At 41.2% G+C, this 23,664-nt stretch overlaps 1 protein-coding gene across 5 annotated transcripts in view; it reads left to right on the top strand.

Annotated features, from left to right (window-relative positions):
• Positions 1-9,084: 9,084 nt before the first annotated feature.
• Mak (male germ cell associated kinase) overlaps positions 9,085-23,664 on the top strand; it is a 38,580-nt gene continuing 24,000 nt past the window's right edge. For 2 of the 5 annotated variants that reach the window (XM_090356475.1, XM_090356472.1), the window contains exons 1-5: positions 9,174-9,294; positions 16,015-16,329; positions 19,871-19,925; positions 20,771-20,892; positions 21,665-21,744. In XM_090356475.1, coding sequence (XP_090212601.1) covers positions 16,229-16,329; positions 19,871-19,925; positions 20,771-20,892; positions 21,665-21,744 — 358 coding nt within the window. In that variant the 5' untranslated portion in view covers positions 9,174-9,294; positions 16,015-16,228. The other 3 variants (XM_090356473.1, XM_090356474.1, XM_090356476.1) reach the window with 3 other exon arrangements.

The raw sequence follows: 23,664 nt of genomic DNA, 5'->3' as shown, positions 1-23,664 counted from the left end.
ATCTGAGGCTAGAGATTTGAAGGAAGCCTATGCAGGAAAGTCTGACAATCTTATCTCCAATAAACTACTCAGGAAAAAAAAAATGGAAGTGGTTCTGTGGCTCAAGTAGCAGAACATTAGTCTTAAGCAGAAAGAGGCTTGGGACAGTGCCCAGGCTTCAAATTCAAGCCCTAGAGTAGGAAAAAAAAAAAATCAGGTCGGGCATGGTGGCTCACGCCTGTAATCTTAGCTACTCAGGAGGCTGAGATCTGAGGATCTCAGTTCAAAGCCAGCCCGGGCACTAAAGAACACGAGACTTTTATCTCCAATTAATCACCAGAAAACAGGAAGTAGAACTGTGTCTCAGAGATAGGGCAGTAGCCTGGAGCTGAAGAGCTCAGGGACAGCAGCCAGGCCCAGAGTTCAAGCCCCATGACCCTGCCCCCCACCAAATAAATAAAATAAAATTTAAAAAATAATCAGTAAAGGGAGAAAATTTAAATGGCCCATGTATGTATATATTTGGGCTACTCTTTTCTAGTTTATGAAATACATTATTACTCACAACTATGGTACCACTGTGACTCTTTTGCACTGTGGAATCTGTGGAATACTATGCTAGAACTTACTCCTCTTAACTATATATGTATATATATATATATATATATATATATATATATATATATATATATATATATATATTGCCAGTCATGGGCTTGAGCACTGTCCTTGGACTTTCTCAAGGTTAGAGCTCTACCACTTGAGCCTCAGCACCATATCTGGCTTTTTTCTATGTATGTGGTACTGAGGAATCGAACCTGGGTCTTCGTGCATGTTAGGCAAGCACTCTACCACTAGGCCAAACTCACGGCCCCCTATATTTTTGTACTTATAATGGAATCTTCTTCTTTCTCCTCAACTCTTCTAAATCCCTAATGGTTATAGTCTCTCTCTCTCTCTCTCTCTCTCTCTCTCTCTCTCTCTCTCTCTCTCTCTCTCTCTCTTTATATATATATATATATATATGCACACAACATATATATACATATATATGCACATATATATAGTCATTCTACTATACCCCATAAATGTTCAATGCAAAGCATTCACAAGTCCAGTTTATTAGTTAGAAACATAATTGACTACTAAAAATAAAACCAGTCTATAACTGAAAAGTAAAGTATTTGAAATGAAAACACACACACACATAACACACAAATTCAACCATAGGACAAGGGCAACAACTGACTAGAGAGGGTAGAAGAAAGTGCTCTTGAATTTGAAAACATTTAATTAAAAATTGTTCAACCTGGAGAACAAAGTCATTTAAAACTTACAAAAAGGACCAGGAGCATGGCCTAGTGGTAGAATGCTTGCTTAGTATGCACGAAGGCCTGGGTTCTGATTCCTCAGTACCACATACATAAAAACGCTAGAAGTGGTGCTGTGGCTCACTTGACAGAGCACTAGCCTTGAGAAAGCTCAAGAACAGTGCCCAGGCCCTGAGTTAAAACCCCAGGAGTAGAAAAAAAAAAAAAAAGATTACAAAAAGCCAAGCACTAGTAGCTCAAGTCTATAATGCTAGCTAGCTACCTAGGAAGTGGAAGTCTATGAGTCATGGTTGGAAGCCAGCCCAGACAAAAAAATTCTTAAGGCTCTTATCTCCAATTAACTAGAAAAAAAAGCTTAAAGTGGCTTAAGTGGTAAAGCACCAACTGTGAGCAAAACTACTGAGAGCCCAAGGCCCTGAGTTCAACCCCTGGTTCTGACACAGGCACACAAAAAATAATCATAAAGAAAGTCTATAAATCTAATAATAAGTATTTTAATATCACTGAATTTTCAGTATTATGCCAGTCTAAAATAATATCAAAGATGGGTAGAGTTGTTACAGGTTGGTTTTTAAAAAATTAATGTGAAGGTTATATTCACCTTTTTTCTAGAAAAAGACTACATGAGATTTTAAAATAAACCAAATTTCCCTATGTCCTGGTATGAACTTAATCAATAGCTATGCATCCCCCTCCACACACACGTTTTTTTCCAGTCTGGGGCTTGAACTCAGGGCCTGGGCACTGTTTTGGGCTTTCTACTACATGAGCCACAGCACCACCTCCAGCTTTTTCTGTATATATCGTAGCAAGGAATTGAACCCAGGGCTTCGTGTATAATAGGTGAGCACTGTACCACTAGGTCACGCTCCTGCCCCCCCCAACTTATGCATTTTTAAGGGCTGGCGGAATGGCTCCAGTGTTAGAACATTTGTCAGCAAGCACAGGTCCTAAGTTTGAATTTCAATACAGAGAAGGAAAAGGAGAGAATGAGGAAGGGAAGGATGGAAGGAAGAAAGAAAGAAGGGAGGGAGGGAGGGAGAGAGGGAGGGAAAAATTAGAGAAAGAAAAAGAAAGACAGGCAGGCAGGGAGAGAGGGAGGGAAGGAAGGAGGGAGGGAGAAAAGGATGGAGGGAGGATTGTGAATTTTAAGAATTCAAAGAGGCTAGGAATTAAAATTCGATTTCTCCTAACCACTCGCCTTTGTTATGTCCCTCTAGTACACTTTACATTTTATTTCAAAGCTCTTGAACTTCGTGTTGGGCAGTAACATGATGCTGTGTCATGTTACCATAAAATCTTCTAAGTCAGTGAATCAAACATGTAAACAAAGTTGCTGGGCCAAGATCACAGAATGGATAAGATCAGTTTTGAGGAGCAGCTTTGACAGAAGCAAACAGACTCCAGGTAACATAATGTATTACTTCCTCCTGGGCAGAACAACCTGCAGACTTAGCAGTAGCAGGGCTGGGGAGCCCTTGGGGTCTGCTTACTGACAGACAGCTGGGCTCCAGGTCCCCAGCCCTGACAGGTGGTGGCCCATACCCCAGGAAAGTCACTCACAGGGGTGCTTGCTGCTGGAGTTCCAGTTAAATGTTTTGGGTTCCTGGTCTTTTAATCTTCTGAAACCCCTGTATGGCTTTTGCCTGTGTGCTCTGGGACTGTTCTGAGACCGCCCTGAGTTGGTGCTGAGGGTCTCTGTCCAGGGGACTTAGCTCAAGGGCTGTTGAATGTTTTTGCGTGCCATTGACACTCTTGCTCTTGTAAAAAGCATCAAGCCATGGGCACTAGAAAAAAAAATTAATGTATCCACAATACTCATACTCTAAAGGAAAGCCTATTTGAAGGAGGAAAGAGTGATTTCTTTTGCTTAGAACGAGCTGTTTGGAAAAACTCTGCATGTTTCTTTTGGGGAAAAAAAAAGCAAACAAAACCTTTTTGCTGGTTCTGGGGCTTGAACTCAGGACCTGGGTTCTATCCCTGAGCCTCTCTGTACTCAAAGCTAGTGCTCTACCACTTAAGCCACAGCACCACTTCTGCCTTTCTTTTTTCTTTCTGTTCATGTGGTACTGAGGAATCAACCCAGTGCTAGGCAAGCACTCTACCACTAAGCCACATTCCCAGCCCCCAGCCCTCTTTTGAAATTTTATATGCATTGAACCATTTCCCATTTCCCATGGTGCTTTGCAGCCACCATACTCCTCTGTCTCTATGAGCTGTTTCTGATGCCTGGTCCATGTGGAATCACACAGCAAGGGCTTCGTTTCACCTGATCTAATGTCCTCCAGGCTCTTGCATATGGTTGGGTTTCTTTCAGTTTATCTATGTATCTATGTATCTATCTACTGCAATCGATTGATCGACCAATCAACCTACCTACCTACCTACCTACCTATCTGTTTTTCCAGTGTCACTACATAGTGTAGGTCGATGCTGAAATCTACATTCGCTTGACATGGCCTCCTCGGTGCTGGGATTCTAGGCATGCATCACTATACTAGTGATCTCCTTATGTTTAAGGCTGAAGGTCGTTTTACTACATATATCTACAATATTTTCTTTCTGGGAACTTAAGTTGTTTAAGTAACTTGGCTCGTGTCAGAAATGCTGCAATGAATAACACAATGAAGATAACACTTGGAGCTCTCCAAGTCTTTTGAATATAGACTCAAAATTAGGAATAGCAGAGCACACACTAGGTCTATTCCTAATTTTTTTTTGAGGAAATGCCACAGATGATTACTGAATATAATATTGTGTTCTGGATGAGATCATAGGCCAGGGAAATCAATCAGGTAAATTCTAAGAAAATACAAAGAAAGTATGAGACTTTCGTTTGTGATAACATATCAAGATTAGCAGGAGCCACAGGTTCAGCCTTTAACCCTAGCTTCTCAGGAAATGAGTTCTGGGGTATTGTGCTTCAAAGTCAGCCTGGGCACAAAGTCCAAGAGACTATCTCCACAGCAACCAGCAAAATACTGGACTGAAAACATGGCTCAAGTGATAGAGCTATAACCAAGCAAGCAAGTAAGTGGGAGATACTGAATTCCAACCCTAAGTACATCTCCCCCACCACACAAAGGGGATTAGTTGTGACAGATAGATAGAAATGTCCAGGTGTTTATGATTAAAAAGCACAGGGCCAATCTCTCTATTAGGTTGTCAATTTTTCTGCAAATCTAAAACTATTATAAAATTAAAATTTATTTACAAATTAAAGATGCTTGAAGCTTCCAGGGCAGAAATGTTCATGAGATTCCACCTCAGTCAATGGCTGGATGTGGTGTCAGGCACCTGTTACCCCAGCCACAGGGGAAACATAATGGCTAGAGTGGCATGTGTCTGTCGTCCCAGGAACACAGGGCATAGTAGGAGGATGGCAGCTCAGACTGGTCCAAATGTAAAACTAACCCACGCTAAAAGGGGCTGGAGACATGGCATAAATGGTAAAGCACCAGTCTAGCAAACATGATGCCTTGGGTTCAATCCCTCGTACTGCCAAAAGACACAAAATTAAAAATGAATAAAGAAACTTTGAGTGATTCCAAGCTCTAATAAATGATACATGTCTGAAGTGATGAATCTGAAAACTCCCCCTTATGTGTTTGGTTATACATTGTATGTTGTGTATTGAGGTAGCACACTGTGGCCTACAAATATGTGCAATTCTTACATGTCAGTTGGAAGTGTTAGGCCTGGTGGAATATAGCTCATTGTAGTATTTTCCTAATGTATATGAAAACCTGGTTCAGTCTCCAGCACTGTGAAAATATGAAGATATTTTTAAATAAATGAAATACATGCCAAAACATAAACAGTTGCAAGATAAGTAATGTAATGATACGAAATAATACTCTACTATTTTGTAGTACTTATCAAGTGAAATAAAATGGACAGATAAAGAAAAAAATCACCTAGTATAGCCGTCTATTATCTATTTACCTTTGTGTTTTTTTTTAAATACCAGTGATTAGGTACTAATTATCACGTAAGAATCATTCCTTCCTAATCAGGGAAATCATATGCTGTGAAAGCACTGATTTTCTTAAAGCACAATGCTGCAAATTGTTCCCGGAATTAATTACTGTGGAACACTGCTACCTAGTGAGGACTCAGGATATCACAGGCATTAACAAATGCTCAGGTTCATTTTATTTTATTTTATTTTTGCCAGTCCTAGGGCTTTAACTCAGGGCCTGGGCACTATCCTTGGACATTTTTTGCTAAAGGCTGGCACTCTGCCACTTGAGCCACAGTGCCACTTCTGTCTTTTTCTGTGTATATGGTTCTGGGGAATCGAACCCAGGGCTTTGTGCATGATAGGGAAGCATGCTATCACTAGGCCATGATCCTGACTCTTAATTTTTTGTTTAACTGCCACTTTTAACTAAAAATTTTTTTACAAGTAGACCTTTAGTTTGATCCAAAATCAAAAGAATGAATAATTCTGGAGTCTTAAGAATAGCAACAAGGACAAAAGTTGTCACTCAGATAAAGTATTATGTGATTATGTGGAGAATCATTTTTTATTTGTACAACATGTTACAGTCTGCGTTTAGAAAGTCTTCCAAAGGCCTATATTAAAAGCTTGGTTCTTACTCAATAGTGTCATTGGGAGAGGACTGACCTTTTAGAGGTATGGCCTAGGGGAGGAAGACTAGATCACTGGAGATGTGTCCTTGGAAGGGATATAGAGGCATGTCTCAGCTTGCTTCCCTTACTGTCTCTCATTCTCTTTCTTATTCTCCTTTCCCCCCACCCACTCCTCCTTGTCTCACCTCTGCCACATACTTCTGCAGGTCCAAAGGCAGCAAGACCAAGCAACCAGGACTAAAATCTCTAAAGTGAAACTTTCCAACTGGGTGCTGGTGGCTTTCATACCTGTAATCCTAGCTACTCAGGAGGCTGAGATCTGAGGATCATGGTTCAAAACCAGCCTGGGCACTAAAGTCAGTGAGACTCTGATCTCCAATGAACCACCAAAAAACTGGAAGTGGTGTTGTGGTTCAAGTGGTAGACCTCTACCCTTGAGAGGAAGAACTTAGGAACAGTGCCCAGGCCCAGAGTTCAAGCCCAACTTGTCAACACAACTGATAATAATAATAATAATAATAATAATAATAATAATAATAATGACTTTCCTTTTCTAAGCTGACTTCCCTTGTTGGAAATCTGGCTAATGAACCCACGTAAAACTAGTTTTAAATGTAGGATCAAAACTTCAAACACAAGTGTAAATATTTCTTTAGAAGATAATTTGCATCATTTGACATTAGTTGGAGAAGAGGTGAGGAAAGAGAGTCAGAAAGGTAAGGAATGTGGAATAATCTGGCCCTTTTCTGGTTGACTAAATGTTAGGTCACAGACTTGCCATTGAGGTTGAGGCAGGGGTGGAGTGGGGCATGGATGAAAGACCAGATGACTGAAGGGGTGACTCTTACCCTACAATTCTAGGATGTCAAAAGGAAAGAATGGTGGCACAGAACACCCACAGATACTGAGAAGATGAATATGTAGGTAATTAGGTACATTCAGGTACAATGGGAATGAAAGGCCAGCGACTGAGTAAAGGACTTGTCTGTTCTTCTGTGAGGACATTAGAATTCATAATTTTGCCCGTGCATTCTCCAATTTTTGTGCTCATGTCATCTAAAATTTACTTTCTATTGTTAGTACCAAATTTGAGTGTAAGGTTAGTTTTCCTCTTGGAATTGCATTCGCCTTTATTCTAAAGAACATCTGCATTTTTGTCTTCCTCAGATTCTTTCTAAAATCCATGGTCTAGAATGCCCTATCAACCAAGGGTATGTTGCTAGCTATCTCTTCCCTTGTGCCTACTTTTCTATCCCCACTTTTCTATTTAAGGAACTATGCAGAACTTTTATGTCGTCGTGTCTCATTCATTGGTCCTTAATGCCAGCCCATCTGAACTTTTTTTTTTTTTTGCCAGTCCTGGGGCTTGAACTCAGGACCTGGGTGCTGTCCTTGGGGTTTTCTCTCAAGGCTAGCATTCTACCACTTGAGCCACAGCACCATTTCCAGCTTTTTAAGTGATATTGAGGAATAGAACCCAGGGCTTCATCCATGCTAGGCAAGCACTCTACCACTAAGCCACATTCCCAGCCTTGTTTGTTTGTTTTACTGAACTATAAGTCCTCTCATGACTCTAGACCTTTACTGTCCACACATTCATTCCAAGTGGAATGACCAATGTCTGTGTCTGTGACTGGAACTGAGCAAGTTCTCTGCACAAATAAATCAAAACAAACTTAGAGGTGCAATCCGGGAGAGTGTACATACCTGAAGAATTGCCAATAGAAGGGAGGACCTGCAATATAACAGCAGTTTTCCCCAGTGTATAAATAAAATACAACTACAACTGATCGCCTCTTACCTTACCCAGCCTAAGAACTCGATTTAATGAATCAAAACTCTGTGGAATAAGTTTGAACAAAAACAAAAGATCAAAAAACCCATTTCTGATTAAAAAAAAAGTGACAATGAAAACACTCCCAAACCCCCAGATCTAGACAGCAAAAATAATCTCAGTGCAAACTAATAGATTAACTGAAATGTTATATGCAAATGTTGCAATTCCTTAGTAAGGGCAACTCACAGTCTAACAAATAAATTCCAGGAAATTTGTACCAGGAAAGGTGGAGCCGGCCAAAGGGAGGGAGGTAGATGAATTAAAAGAGAAAAGGGGAGGGGGGAGAATGCAGTCATAAAATTCAATGACTATCCTACAAAATTAAGAAAATTGAAGAGGGAGGATTTGGATAATAGAAATGATGAAATGGATGACATTGGTCAAGATGCATTGTATTCATAAGCTGCTTTTTTGTACAACTACTTAAAGATAATAAAATGTAATTTTAATTATATTTTTAATTTTCCCAAATGTGAAAGCTAGATGTAAAATATAACTGGACATTGTAACTTAAACAGGATATAAACACTCAGACTAAAGGAGCAGACCTTTAGGGGAGGAACCCAAAAGTATAACTACTCCTCTAAGCATTTTTTTTTTTTTTGTGGATCTAGGGGTTTGAACTCTAGGCCTGGGCGCTGTCCCTGAGCTCTTCAGCTCAAGGCTACCACCCTACCACTTGAGCCACAAGTCCACTACCTATTTTCTAGTGGTTCATTGGAGATAAAAGTCTCAGGTTGTTTGGGGGGGGGCGGAGCTGCCTTTGAACCCTGTTCCTCAGATCTCAGCCTCCTGAGTAGCTAGGATTACAGGCGCTGTGAGCCACCTCGCCGGGCTTCCTCTGAACATTTAAAATGCTGTTTATAGAAAAAATTCCAGGAAATGAAAACATGTATTTTTGTTGTTGTTATTGGTGGTGGTGCTATTTGTTTTTTTCTTTTTTAGGTTTTTTTTTTGTCTTTTTTGTGGGGGGGGGAAAGGTAAAGAAAAGGAGGAGGAGGATGAACAAATGCAATCATGGTAATAATTATATACTGTGTGAAAATGAACCATGCAACTTTTCAGCGGGGAAGGGAAGGAAAAACTGGAGGAAAGAGAAGGAAGGTGTGATATTGTCCAAAAAAGAAATGCAACTACCTGACTCATGAAAATGGTAACCCTTTTGTACAACATCTTAACAATAACAAATTCTATTCCCCGCGCCCGCCAAGCACACTAAATTCAATGAATGAGCTGTTTCCTGAAGTCCCGCCCCCGTGGGGGAGGGTCTAGCGGGGAGGGCGGGGCTTGCGCGCGCAGACCACGCCCTCCGAGGGGCGGGGCTGAGCCGCCAGGGCGCACCCGGCGGTTTCCTAGGAGACGAAACACACAAGACGCTGGAGCTTCACAAGGGGGCGAACGAGGTGAGCGGTCGGCGCCGGCAGGTAATCCCGAAGGAGCGGGCTGCGGGGAGGCCATCCTCGGTCCCACCTAACCGGAGGCTGTGCTCCGTGGCCGGCCCGGCATGTCCGACCCGGGCCATTCTCCGCCGAGAGCCAGGACCCGACGCCGGTAGGGGAAGGAGGGAAGGGCGGAGGGTCTGGAAGGGAGGACCTCGATCGCTTTCCCGCCCGGGACCTGGCGAGGACCCGGTGGTGACCGGCGGAGTCCCCGCCGCGCTGGGATGGGGTGGGGAACGCGGCTCCGGAGTGCGGGGCGGGCCCGGGTCCCGGGGCGCCGGCGGGTCGCGGAGCTGGCGTGGGGTCCCCACGGCTGGAGAAGAGCAGAACCGGGTCCAGACGCGGTCCATGCGAGTGGGGGCGCCCGGGGCGCGGAGGGCGGGGACGGGGGCGCGCCGGAGCCTCGGGGCACCAGGGGGTCCCCCACCCGCGGCCACCCACCACCTCCCCGCCAGCCCGCGGGGCGCCTGGAGGCTCTCAAGGTCTCCCGGGTGCCCAGACACAGGAAAAGACCTGGGGGGGAGGGGGGGGAGAGGATGGAGGGGGGAGGTGGAGGGGGGGAGGTGGACGGGGGCGGCCCACTGGCCATAAAGACAGATTTACACACAGTTACATAATCCTTGTAAAAAAAACAAAAACAAAAACCAGGAACAAGAAACGAGCCTGGCTCATTTGCGCACCATAAAGGGAGTTTTCCGGGAGGAAACTGGACATAATCCGACTTATTTTAACCAGGAAAATACCCAGGCACGGGATAGTTGATCTTTTCCATTGGAGTGTGCACTTGGACTTGTTAATTTAGGTTTTAAATAATTGACACAGAACATTAGTGCTTTAAAAAAAAAAAGCTTATTTTAAGACGCTGTATTTGTTTTCCCGTTATTCAAACTTTGGTAAACATATCACCTAGTTTGAAAGTCTTTTTTTTGGTTGTTTTTTGGTCTGTTATTTTGTTTTACACGCCTTAAAGACAGACTTGTAGTAACACGATCACGTGTTCTACCAAGACACATCCAAAGTTTGTCTGCTATGTGATTGGGGATTGGCAGACAGTTTTACCCTCCGTTTGCCCTTCATGGAATCCTCTTTGGTATCTAAGCTGATTAGTACCTGGCCAAAGCTTGTAAGAATAAGGCCCACCTTTATCGTAATTGTGCACTTAGATTAAAAAAAGAAAATTAGAGTAAGAATAAATGAGTATTTATTTAGTAAAGTTCTATAACTGAAACCCTATTATTTCCTTTAAATTGACCCTCAGGAAAAATCAATAAATATTGCAGATTGATGGTAGAAAATTCTGAGCTCTTAACAATTCATTTAATTGTGGATCCTGCTGAATTCATGATCATATTTACACTACATGTACTTGGGTTTTCTTTGATATTGTTGCATATATATATATATATCATAGTACTCATGCCCATAAGAAATGAATGCACATAAGAAACTTCCTTATCTATGATTTATGCCTTCTTGTATTTCTTGTAGGCCATATTTTCCTGAGGTAGACAGGTCAGCTGAAATGATTCTCTCCTTAAGGAGCTACTTATTTTTTTTAACTAACATGGCTCAAAAAAGACCTTTGTAGAGTTATGTGAGAGCATGAAACTTTTGTTACTAAAGGCTAGATAGGGCTTAAACTGGACAGGCTCTCACTGCTGGCTACCAGTCTGATTTGGGGGAATCTACATCAGATCTATCATTTGCACCATCAACAGAAAGAAGCTGATGATTCTTTCCTAAGTATAAGTATATGCTCTCCTCTAGCATCTAATGTTGAAAGAAAATGAGATTTCCAGAATCGCTGCTTCAGAAATGCCAGGGCGTCCAGTCCAGTGCAGAAAGACAGCAATGATTCAGTGGTCTGCATTCCCACCTCAAGGTAGTGGTATTGGTGGCATATGAGGAGCCCAGTGGTGGAAGAGAGAGAGGCAATGCATTCCATTGTTTTGGTAGTTGGACAAATGCAGGGTATATTTTGTTGTTTGCAGGACTCCATTACCTCTCTGGACTTGTTCCTAGCTCCTGGGTTACATCCCCATCCCCGACCCCAACAGTAGTCTGTCTTCTCAAACACAGTGTTCTTTTACAGAGTTTCTCAGTGGCTTGCTTCTTCCTGTGTCAGTGTCTGTCCTTAGTTAGACATTACCTTGAAAGACCTGTGTGCTGTGCCTATGGCTCATACCTGTAACTCTAGCAACTCAGGAGTCTGAGTTCTAGCCCCAGCGAACAAATCTGGAAGACTCTTACCACCAACTAACCAGCTAAAAGCTGTAAGTAGAAGTATGATTCTAGTGGTAGAACAACAGCCTCAAGCTCTGAGTTTGAGCCCCAGAATTCATATTCATTCTCTGTCTCTCTCTGTCTCTCTGTCTCTGTCTCTATCTCTCTGTCTCTCTCTGTCTCTCTGTCTCTGTCTCTCTCTCTCTGTCTCTCTCTCTCTGTCTCTCTCTCTCTCTCTCTCTCTCTCTCTCTCTCTCTCTCTCTCTCTCTCTCTCTCTCTCTCTCTTTCACCATACACTCCCACACACACATTCACACAGAATTAGCTTGACAGAAAGCGATGCTATTAAACCATTACATTTGTGAAATGAAGTGTTTTGTGCAAAAAGAAAAACAAAAAGCTCACTCACTAGCTTCTCCCTTGACCCCTCAAATTCTGTTGTCTCGCACTTACTTTCCTGTGCTGCTTTCTAGGATTTTTTTCTCCAGGAATGTGGATGAATGACCCAGCTGCAGCCTGGGTTTCAGAGCAGAGCGTTCATACCCCGTGCCTGGGCCAGCTGTCCAGCAGGATGTTGGTGTCTCTAAGAGAGGAGCTGGGATAGGAATGTTAAGTGTGGAGCTGAGGCTGTGTGGTTTTAGGTGCAGGAGAAATGTTTCTAGCTGCTTCAGTGACTGGAAAAGCTTGGCACAGTATCATCAGAATTGGGTTGTTGATAATGTGCAAATGATATGGAAGAACCAAACAGCTTCAACTCTAATGCATGTACTAGACTGATTCCATCATAGATTTTCTCATGGATCACAGATAGATTATTTTAATCCTTCTCTCACATGAGGTACATGATAGCTCTTTGCACAATATATTCTCTATATTAGTACCTTAGCAAAAAAGGATAAGTAAACCTAGAGAGTATATTTTCTCTAAACAGACAGGTGTATATCATCTTAACTGGGAGATGGGAAAGAATGGGTAAGCATCTAATATGCTAGTAATAATGGTAAGAAATAGATTTTAATCCCTGTGGTGTTAGGGCATAGCACATTTCAAAAGACCTTTCAAAACTGGATTTGTGCCTGGCATGGATTGCTCGTGCTTGGAATCCTAGCTTCTCAGAAGACTATGATCTAAGGCTTGAGATTTGAAGCCGGCCTGGGTAGGAAAGTCCATGAGATTCAAATCTCCAATTAAAACTCCAAAAAGCTGGAAGTGAAGATATGGCTCAAGTGGGAGACCACTGGCCTTGAGCAAAAAAGCTAATGCTAATGACAGCTCCCAGGCTCCTGAAATCAAAGCATCATATTAGGGGCTGGGGGAAAGGAACCTTGCTTAGAAGATAAAGGAAAATTTTAAAAATTGAGAAAAACAGATATGATAGTTAGGAGCCATTGACAGAGATACTGCCCTTATTGATATTAATAGCTAGTACTTTGGGTTTTTTTTTCCTTTTGGTTAATCATGGGGCTTGAACTCAGGGCCCAGGCACTGTTCCTGAGCTCTTTTGCTCAAGGCTAGTGTTCTACTATTTGGAACCATAGCACCATTTTGGTTTTCTGGTGATTAATTAGAGATAAGAGCCTCAAGGACTTTTCCTGCCCATGCCAGCTTCAAACCACCATCCATAGATCTCAGCCTCCTTAGTAGCTAAGATTACTGGCATAAGCCACCAGCACCTGGCTTAATGTATAACATAAGCCAACACCTGGCTTTATGTATAATATAGAAATCTCTTGCAAAAAGGATTCTTTTTTTCTTTTCCTTTACAAATGGGATATCTTTGTTAAGACCTTTAGTTTAGGCTGTAAGCTAAGGAAAAACGAAGGGAATCCCCCCAATAGGAATAGAGTCTATTGGTGAGCTTTTTGTTTGTTTGTAAATTTAATCAAGACCCTGGCAAGGAGTGAATTATTGTCCATGTGTCTGAGGGAGGGTGAGCATCTAGGTGAAGCAGGGTACATGTTAAGGTAGTATGAATTCCCACTCCCTGTCACTTAGCCCACAAGATTCTAATGAAGTTTCCTGCAAACACATGCAGTGCTGCACACCTCTGCACATATGTGTGGTACCTCGGCCAGAAAGCCAGCTGTAGAAACTGGAGTTATTTTGACTGCTACAGCATGTTCTTATTGAGACTGAATTCATACATGTAAGAGAAATACTGATTTATATTAGGAATTTTAAACAGGTTTTTTTTGTGGTGCCATACATTTTGTGTCAAGTCTTGTAAAAGACTAAGAGATTTCTAAGAGCAAAGAAAGAATGGCCAATAGTTATGAATTGAACACCAGCCCCTTGAAATACAGAGCTACAACAGAACAATGGGAGGGACTTGAATATTATGCAGACACTAAAGTATGTGTGCCTTGTTCTATTGCAGTAATAATCAGTAACTATCGAAACTGAAAATAGTTGCTTCATAGGGCTTCATGCATGCTAGGCAAACACTTCACCACTCTGCCACACTCCTGTGTGCAAAGGAACCATTATTTTTAGAGTACTATACAGTTGTGTTCTTGACATGTATGATGGGTAGAGATTAATGATGTTATCTTCTCTGGGAAGGAAACATCTAACTATTAAGATAACAGCTTTATATTACTTATATGTAATATGACCTTTTATAGTTAAATACACATTTTTTTCTGTATGTTATATGACATTTCTATAGTTAAAAGGCAACTGTGATCCTTGACTGCTTCTTGATCACATGGCATTCACAGTAAGAGAATAAACTTGGTACCACCCATCACCTTCTCCCTGCAGTTTGTGGGGGTGCTGTCCCTGTCCTGTGTGTCATCATCTCAGGTACAAGATGAAGACCAGCCAGCTCTGAGACATGCCATCTTCCTGGTTCTGAAAGAAGAGTCTGAGCAATATCCCAGCTTCTGCTCAGATCTGATTGTGCTCCATGTCCTCTCTTTTCATTGGGCCAGATCAAGTCACATGACCGAACAGGGGTAGGACATCTAAGCATAGTCCAGTCACTTGGGGCCAGGACTGTGTGATCTGTCTAGGAAGGATGGAGTTTAAAGGTGCATAGCATATTGCCATTAGTGAAAATAAGCAACAATTTAGAGGAAAGCATTTGCTACTGAAAGAAAGTTTTGAGCATGATGACCTGCAAGGACTTTATTTCTATGATTTGCACTGGGAATATCTGGAGTATTACATACTCTCATGTAATTTCACTTTCCTAAAAGTTTCCTGGAATCTCTCATACATAAGAGTAAAGCAGGATTTCTGCTGATGGAGTCTACTTTGGTAGGTTGTATTAAGGGCATAAAAAAAGCTTTGCCCTGACTAAACATAGAACTCCCCTATGACCCAGCAATTCAGTCGTCCAGAATCAAGGACAGACTAAATCCACTAGCACATCAATGTTCATTGCAGCACTATTTACCATAGCAAAGATATGGAACCAACCCAGATGTCCCTCAGTTGATGAGTGGATCAACAAGATGTGGTATTTATACACAATGGAATTCTATACTGCTTTCAGAAAGAATGACATCACCCCATTTGTAAGGAAATGGAAAGACTTAGAAAAAATCATATTAAGTGAAGTAAGTCAGACTCAAAAGAACATAGGCCCAATAGTCTCCCTCATTTGTCATAATCAGTAGAAACCTTGGGCTCTCCTAGCAGAGATTTACAACAGAACTTAATAAGGCCAAATAGTATTACACTAAATGTAAGGACCTTCAGGATAAGGGAAAAAAAGCCATATAATGAGTGATTGTTGTCCTTAATGTACTATGTTATCTCTCATCTCTTTTGCCATCCCTTGGTTATGTCATATTGTTACAATATTTCACCTTGTTATCTGGTATATTTTATATGTGCTTAACTGGTTATTTGAAATTGGATAGGGAAGGGGGGAAATCAAGATGGGGGGAGGGGAAAAGGGAAATGGGGAGCATGTCATGAGAAAGGGTATCAATGTTTGTGAAGTAATGCACCTTCTATCTGGTGAATACAATGTAACCCTTCTATTAATTACAATAAAAAATATATGAAAAAAAGAAAAAGGAAAGCTTTGCCCTTACTGTAATGTGCTGGAAAGTGTCAAGGTTCAAGATCAGTCTTCATACTTGTAATTCCAAAACTTTATACTTGTACTTCTTGTATGTCACCAAAAGTAATTACATGTAAGGCTAGAGATGTGGCTCAAGTGCTAGAGTACCAGTTCAGCAAGCAAGCTGAGCACATGCTAATGCCATGTGTTTTTAAGCCTCCATACCAGCAAAAAAAAAAAAAGCTATCACATATATTACCAAATACATGTGTATTTATACATGGGTAAGGTTTAAATCTAAGACTTCTGAATATTTTATGTGGAATAATAGAGATTATAACCAATAAAACAAGGAATCATACCAATCAATTAGCCAATACCAAAGAATTACAGAAAAATAGCAGAAAACAGCATAAGTAATGAATTCCACAGGTGACACTTGGTCCGCTGTGTGTGAACTTCACGCCATAAGGCACAAGACTGGCTGACGCCTGGCATTTCATTACTCAGGACTTCTCTGCGTTCTAGGCTGTCGGGATGAAAACTCACCTTGCTTTGGTTTGTTTGTTTGTTTGTTTGTTTGTTTGTTGCAGGGTGTTCATAAGAATGGAAGCCATGTTTCCTCGGCGGACTCCTTTTACTGTGGCTGATGAACCTGCATAACCTTGAGGGAGACCCTGGATGTGATGATGACAAACCTCTCACCAGTGTAGCAACAGGAGTGAGGGCAAAAAACCCACAAAAACAAAGAAGTGTTTGCATTTAGATTCAACAAGGGAGTTTTTTCAATCAAGCACTTTAGCCAGAATGAACCGATACACCACCATGAGACAGCTGGGGGACGGCACCTATGGGAGCGTGCTAATGGGCAAGAGTAACGAGTCTGGAGAGCTGGTGGCTATCAAGAGGTATGTAATGGGGAGCTGGGGGGTGGGGGTGCGGGAGTAGGTGTGGCTGTGGCTTCCATGAGAAACTCAAGTCTTCCCATAATTCTGTGCTTTGCTTCAGAAGTATTTTGCAGCACACAGTGAGAGGTCTGGTTCAGACCTCATGCTAGTTTGACAAAGCCACGTGCTAGTCTGAAAAAAAAAAGTGTGTGGGGGGGGGAGGTGATTACAGAAAAGCAACACATGTAATCTTTGTTTATATTATTTTAATTTTCCATTTTGTCCAGGTACAAATGAGAAACCAAAAAAATTTTTTTTTAAAGTGTTCTGCCTTTTATGCATAAAACTTTTGGGCTGAAACTAAAAGTGATGAAATTCATTTTTCAAGTTTAAAGTTGAGTACAGCCTGTTTAAAGAGAATAGATCTCACACGAAAGAAAGAAAGAAAGAAAGAAAGAAAGAAAGAAAGAAAGAAAGAAAGAAAGGAAGGATAAATTCAAATTGAATTGCATATAGTATTTTCCTGGACATATCAATGAAATAAAGACTAGTATTATTTCTTTTTAATCTACTGTATTTATTAGTATACAGCAAAGCACCCAAAGCTTAGGGTTAAAATAAGGACAGATATCTATTCATAGTTTCTGTGGGTCAGGAATGTAGAAGTGACTTAGGTGGGCTGTCCTGGCTTAGGTGGCTCATGAAATGGCTCTCAGATGTCAGTCAGGGTTTTAGAAGTTGAAGGCTTGAGTGGAGTCAGGCAGTCTGTGACCCACTATTGTAGTTTTCTTAGGTCTTTACATACACAGAGTACTTTAAGCAACAAATTCATTTCCTCACAATCCAGAGGCTGTAAGTCTGAATTTCAGGCTGGCTTCTCCCAAGGCCTCTCTTGGTGGCCTGTCATAACCATCTTCTCTTGGTCTTCAAATGATCAGTGGGTATACCTGTATCATAAGCTCCTCTTATAAGGAGCTTAGGAGCTTATTTCAGCTTAGGGCCTTTGTGGTGGTGTCACTGAATTTTAATCACCCCTTAAAGACTCCATCTCCAAACTCTTGTCATACTTTTGCAGTGTCTGGGGAGGTTATGACTTTAACATGAGAGTTGCTAGGTGGGAGGCAGCACAATTCAGTCCATAATGGGCTGCTATAACAAAACAGACTGGCTGACCTAAATAATAAATGTATCTACTTTCTATTCTGGAGCCTCCCGGTCTAAAATGAAGATGTAGGGGTGGTTCCTTCCGAAGGCTGGGAGAGGAGGGATCTGTTCCAGGCCTCTTGACCTGGCCCTGCATGGCCATCTTCCCCCTGTTCTTTACATCAGCCTCTCTCTATAGCCCTTTATGTGTCTCTTTTCATAAGGGCAACAGTCAGGTTGTATTAGGGACCATTTTAAAGACCTCACTTTATCTTTATTAACTCTGTAAAGACCCCAACCCCAAATATAGCCACATGGACTTCAACACATCACGTTTGAGGGACACAATCCAACTCTTACCACTCATGCCTCCCATGGGTGGCCAACCTGTACTGTTGCTGGCAGCAGGCTTCATTTCCTCTGTACCTGGACCTCTCCAGAGGTTTGTGCAAGCATCCTGTTTCCACCTGACTTCATTTCATGCTTACCATGACCACCAGAGAATGACAACGTAACATTTAAATGCGTCAAGTCTAAAACATATGTGTAAGGAGCTAAGTGCAGTGGTGCATGCCTATAATCCAAGTTGTTTGGGAGATGAAGGTGGAAGGATCATAGCCCAAAGCTGGCCTGAGCAGGAGCATGAGGTCTTATCTAAAAAACAAACTAAAAAGCAAAATGAATTGGGGCCTAAAGTGTGACTAAAGTGGCAGTAGACTTGCCTACGAAAGGCCTTGAATTAATTCCCTAGTATTGCATGGAAATACATAGGTTAGACAGACAGACTGATGGATGGATGATACGTAAAATTTAAAAAGTCCTTTTTGTGTGTGCTATTCCTAGAGTTTGAACTCAGAGCTTAAGGCTCTGTCCCTAAGCTTTTTTTTTTTGCTCATTTTTTAGCATCCTACCACTTGAGCCACGGCTTCACTTCCATCTTTTTGGTGATTAGTTGAAGAGTCTCGAAGACTTTCCTGCCTGGGCTAGCTTCAAACCATGATTCTCAACCCTCAGCCTCCTGAGTAGCTAGGATCACAGGCAAGAGTGAGCCACCAACATCTGGCTTTAATTATATCTTTTCAATTGGATCTCAAACTACGTATTTTTTTTTTAAGTCTTGGAGTAGGCAATGAGGGATACTGCCCTGCCCCTGAAAAGTCTCCTTCCTTCCTTAACTGCGACTCAGAACCTTAGAGGAGCCAGACTATAGTAATTATTGCAATTAATACAATAATTCTAAGCTTCCTTGAAATTTTCCACAACATCTCACCAGGAGTTAGAATAGTAAATGAAAGAATAGGGCATATTTGTTTCTTACTTTTCACAATCCAGTCTTTGAATTCCCATACCTGACCCCCCGTAAAAGTTTTAGAACACAAACCCTGTCTTTTCTCAATTCCTGTCTTGTGTAGTGACCAAAAATCCTTTCATATATAAAACAGAACCTTTCTCTGTTGTATACATTGGGAAATTCTTGTACTCTCAACTTTCAGCACTGGGACAGAAAAACAAAGTAAAGAGCAGAATGCAAGAAAGGCCCAGGAGTCAGTCCCCATATCTAAAAAGTAAGATAGAGAGAGAGCAGGAGGAAGAGGAGGTGGAGAAAGAGGAAGAAGAGTAAAAGGAAGGAGAAATAGGAAGAAGGGAAGAGGGGAAAAAGAGAAAGAGGAGGAGGAGAAAGATGAGAAGGAAAAGGGAAAGAAGAGAAGGAAGAGGAAAAGAGAAGGAAGGAGAGGAAGGAGAAAAAAAGTAGAGAAAGAAGAGAAGGAGGAAGAAGAGAGAAGAAAGGGGTAGGAGGAGGAGTTAGAGGAAGGCGGCAGTAGCAGTTTCTACTATAAACAGTTTCATGATATAAACATTCTCAAGTCAAGTCGACGAAATTTGCTATACAACTCATGATTCAGGGCCGGGAGTTTGGCCTAGTGGTTAAAGTGCTTGCCTAGCATGCACGAAGACCCAGGTTCAATTCCTAGGTACTACATATATAGAAAAAAAAAGCCAGAAGTGGTGCTGAGGCTCAAGTGGTAGAGCTCTAGCCTTGAGAAAGTCCAAGGACAGTGCTCAGGCCCTGAGCTCAAGCCCAGGACTGGCAAAAAACAAAAACAAAAACCTTATGATTCTTCCCCCGGCTCCTTTCAAAGTATATATTTCATGTTTATCAGTTAAGTTCCAGAAAGAGAAGAACTGTGAAAGACCTCAGCGAGAAAGGAAGCTCAATAGCAGTTGACTGTGGGACAAGCATGCATGACCCTTTATCAGCAGCATGTGAAGGAGGGAAGTAACGTGTTTCCAAGACAGAGGAAGTGTGGCACCATTACTTCCCGAAAGTGAACCCCAGTCATAAAAGAAGAAAACTATAGTGTCAGTTGTATTCGGTAATCCTCCATCCTGAGGACTGAATATTCTTTGTTTATTTCAGGATGAAGAGAAAGTTCTATTCTTGGGATGAATGTATGAACCTGAGAGAAGTTAAGGTAAAGCCTGAGAAATGTACAGAACTCAAGGCCTAACTCCACCTCACACCAGTGATTCCTTGAGAATAATTGGGAAGCATTCCAGAGATAAGAATGGTGTTTACACTTTCCTTCATCTTCCAAAAGTAACTTCTCCCCACTTCTTGCTCAGATGTTAGTGGACAGCAGAAAATTTGGCCTCCTATTTGAAAGTTCCCTCTCACCTTTAGATCTTTTAGAGGAGAGTACTATAAATTCAGACTAGCAAAAGAAACTTCTTAAATTGTATGTATCATTTCCTATGTTTTATGCTGTGTAACTTTAATAAAAAAAATTGGTTTTAAGTTATAAAGAAAATTTCCCTAATTCTCCCTCCACAAAAAAAGACAGATTAAACTGATCGGTATTATTGGTCCATTCTTATAACTACCATTGGATTAGACTTTTGCCAACTTCTGTAAATTGGTTTCTAAGAATTTAATGCTTTAGCCAGGTGTGCTATCTCTGTAATTATAGGTATGCAGAAGTCTCAGATTAAAGGGATTGAAGTTCAAGGCTAAGCAGGGCGAAAAGCTAGGGCAATCCCATCTCAACAAGTAAGCCAGGAATGGTGTGGCTACTGTGGGAAATGAAGGAAGGAGGATCACAGTCCAGACGAGCCTCGTGCAGAATGGCAATACAGTAACTTCTTTTTTTAATGGGAGACCCTATCTAAAAAAGAACTAAAGGCATAGTTCAAGTGGTAAAGCACCTCCCTAGCAAGTTCAGGGTGCTGAATGAATTCAAACCATAGTACTTAATAGCAAAAATTAATTAATTAGTTAATTAATTAAAATTAAAAAATTTAATGCTTTGCTATTTTGCAGTCTCTGAAGAAACTTAATCATGCCAATGTGATTAAATTGAAAGAAGTTATCAGAGAAAACGACCATCTTTATTTTATATTTGAATATATGAAAGAAAACCTCTATGAATTAATGAAAGACAGGTATGCATGTGTTTCATGAGAAGCATATTTGCCCCTGTTACTTTGTCCACAAACTCCTTGGATCATTTGAATATATCACACTTTGTTATAGAGAAACATATCTTCTCATGAAAAGTGAATTTAAATTAGCCAGTTGCTATGGTTGAATGACAGTATTTAACTCTGGAAAGAGAAGCCATCATTTTTCTGTGATAAATATTTAAAAGGCAAGGTAGACATTTCAGATAAACACATCTGACATGTATGCTTTAAAAGGTGAACATCTAGGGTGTAGCTTGAGAGGTAGAGAGCCTGCTTGGCAAGCCAGGTCCTTAAGGTCAAACCCCACTACTCTAAACAAGCCTCAATAAAACTGGTCTTGCGAAAACTGTAGATTTACCCTTATTGTCAAGCATCTTAGGAAAGGTTAATAGGGGAATGGAGAAAGGAGCTCTGTGTTGGTGGCTCACATTATAATCCAGTTCCTCAGGAGATTGAGATCTGAAGATCTCAGTTCCAATACATGCGCGCGCATACACACACACACACACACACACACACACACACACACACACACACAGAGAACTCAGCTGCTGAGTATTCATTTAGATGGGATTTTATAACACATAAAAATAGAAAGTTCTCTTTCTACCCTTTGAATGTATGTGCTTTTATACTGTAAACCTGGAAATGATACTTTTAGCTAGTATCCGGAGGCTAAAAAAGAAGGGGGAAAATCTCCAGTAGCTGGCTCACAAAATATTGTGACTATTTGTTTATCCATTTCTTCCAGAAACAAATTATTCCCTGAGTCAGTCATCAGGAACATTATGTATCAAATATTGCAAGGACTGGCGTTTATCCATAAACATGGTAGGTGTCTCGATGTTTACCTCTGTGCTGTCCAGTTGCCACAAAGGGAGTGCCTGTCAGCTGTTAAATAATGTTAGATTGGATGCTTGGAAGTTTGGGGTATGTGCCTATGTACATACACTTTATTGTTTTCCTAGCCTTTGTAAAGCAGAACGTCTGTAATCTAGAACCATCTTTCACCACAGCAGAGGTTTTAACAGTTCAATCTTCAATCTATTGACTCAGTCATCATAAACTCATCCTGCCCCTCCTCTCTCACAACTGTCACTCAACTGTCAAAAGTGACAAGTCCTTCTCTGTGCAAACGCTGGATCCACCACACCCAGGCCCTTACATCTGGGTAATTAATAGCCCAATGCTATGGTCTTTTATTGTTAACATTTGCATTTAGTTGTTCTTATTCTCTGAGGGAAACTAAAGCGGATGTTTATTCTTTTCTGTGAGTTTATTATTTCTTTAAGTGATGAACTTTTCACATATGTGTGAAACTAAAAATTATGGTTAGTCCCCCAAAATAGAAACAGTTGTGTATAGTGAGTCACTGACGTCAGAGATTAAGTTGGAAACGTGTGTGTTACACCAAGGTGTGTTCTGACCACCAGCAAGTGACCACTGGCCTGTCTCCTTCCCCACCACATCCTCTGTAGTTTCTCTGCCTTTTTCCTTGCTCCTCTAGCTGCTACAGGAAAACAAAATATCTCCAAAAGATGCTATTTACAATATTCTTGAGTCTCTACTCTTTTGTTGTTGTTAGTACTGAGGCTTTGAACGCAGCGTCTCATGCTTTCACTTAGCTTGCTTCCTCATGGGTGGTGCTCTACCACTTGAGTCATGCCTCTAGTCCAGCTTTTTTGCTGGTTAATTGGAGATGGACGCATAAGGACTTTTCTGGCCTTAACCCTTGATTTTCCAAGTTTAAACTTCCTCAGTTGTTAAGATTGCAGGCATGAGACACTTGTCACCTAACTAGACTTTCCAGTTATTTTTTTTTATTATTTGGGATAAAAGTTATTGGAGATAATTACTGGTGTCTTTTAAAGTCAAAAGACATTTAGGATAGGCTAGATAGAAACAATTGGCAAATCCAGACAAATATAGAAGCAAGAATCATTGCTCTTCAGATCATTTTAAACTTGGGCAGGATAAATTGACATGTCTGGGTTTACTCAGGCTGTCCACTTGAAATCGCCCTTCGGAGAAGGCTCACTTCAAATCTGAATTTAAGCAGTGTGTGGAGATGTGCCTAATTTTCTTTCCTCTGGGTTCACTGCTTCATTTTCTGTGGGTTACCCATTAGCTAACCATCTGTTCTATATATTGAACTGGTAATATATGCATCACAATTACTAGATTGTTTGATGACATAGCCACTGGTGGAAATGGAACTATTTTTTTAAGGTAACCGATTTCTGGCTTATTTTAGATGCGTAATGTTCTCAGATGTTTGGAGGTTTTCCCTCTGGTTTTACTCTCATCTTACCCAGATACTGTAAAATATGCCCCAGAACGGAACTATTAACATAAGATAAATTTAAATGAAGAATCTAGTTAATCACAGATTCTTGGGAGAAGGAGGTTGGAAGGACTGGGGTTTGAAGCCAGCCAGGACAAAAAGTTAGCAATCAATAAGCCAGGCATGGTGGTCTAGTGGTCCATACCTGTTGTCCCACTACACGGAAGGCCATATGTAGGAGCCCCAAGATCTGAGGCCAGCCCAAGACAACAACAAGGGAGACTGCTGAAAACAAAAGAAAAAAATAGGTGGGTTGGCAGTGGCTAAGAGTGTGATTCAAGTAATAGAACAGCTCCCTGGCAAGCATGAGATCATGAGTGCAAATCCCAGGATTGCGAATAAAAAACATTATGTGCTATATACACGTATATGTATGGAATTCTACACCATATATAGTATATCTATAT

The sequence above is a fragment of the Megascapheus bottae genome, chromosome 22 (genome assembly GCF_031878675.1).
Source record: "Megascapheus bottae isolate mThoBot1 chromosome 22, mThoBot2.hap1, whole genome shotgun sequence".
Lineage (NCBI taxonomy): Eukaryota > Metazoa > Chordata > Mammalia > Rodentia > Geomyidae > Megascapheus > Megascapheus bottae.
This window is presented reverse-complemented; position numbering and strand designations above follow the sequence as displayed.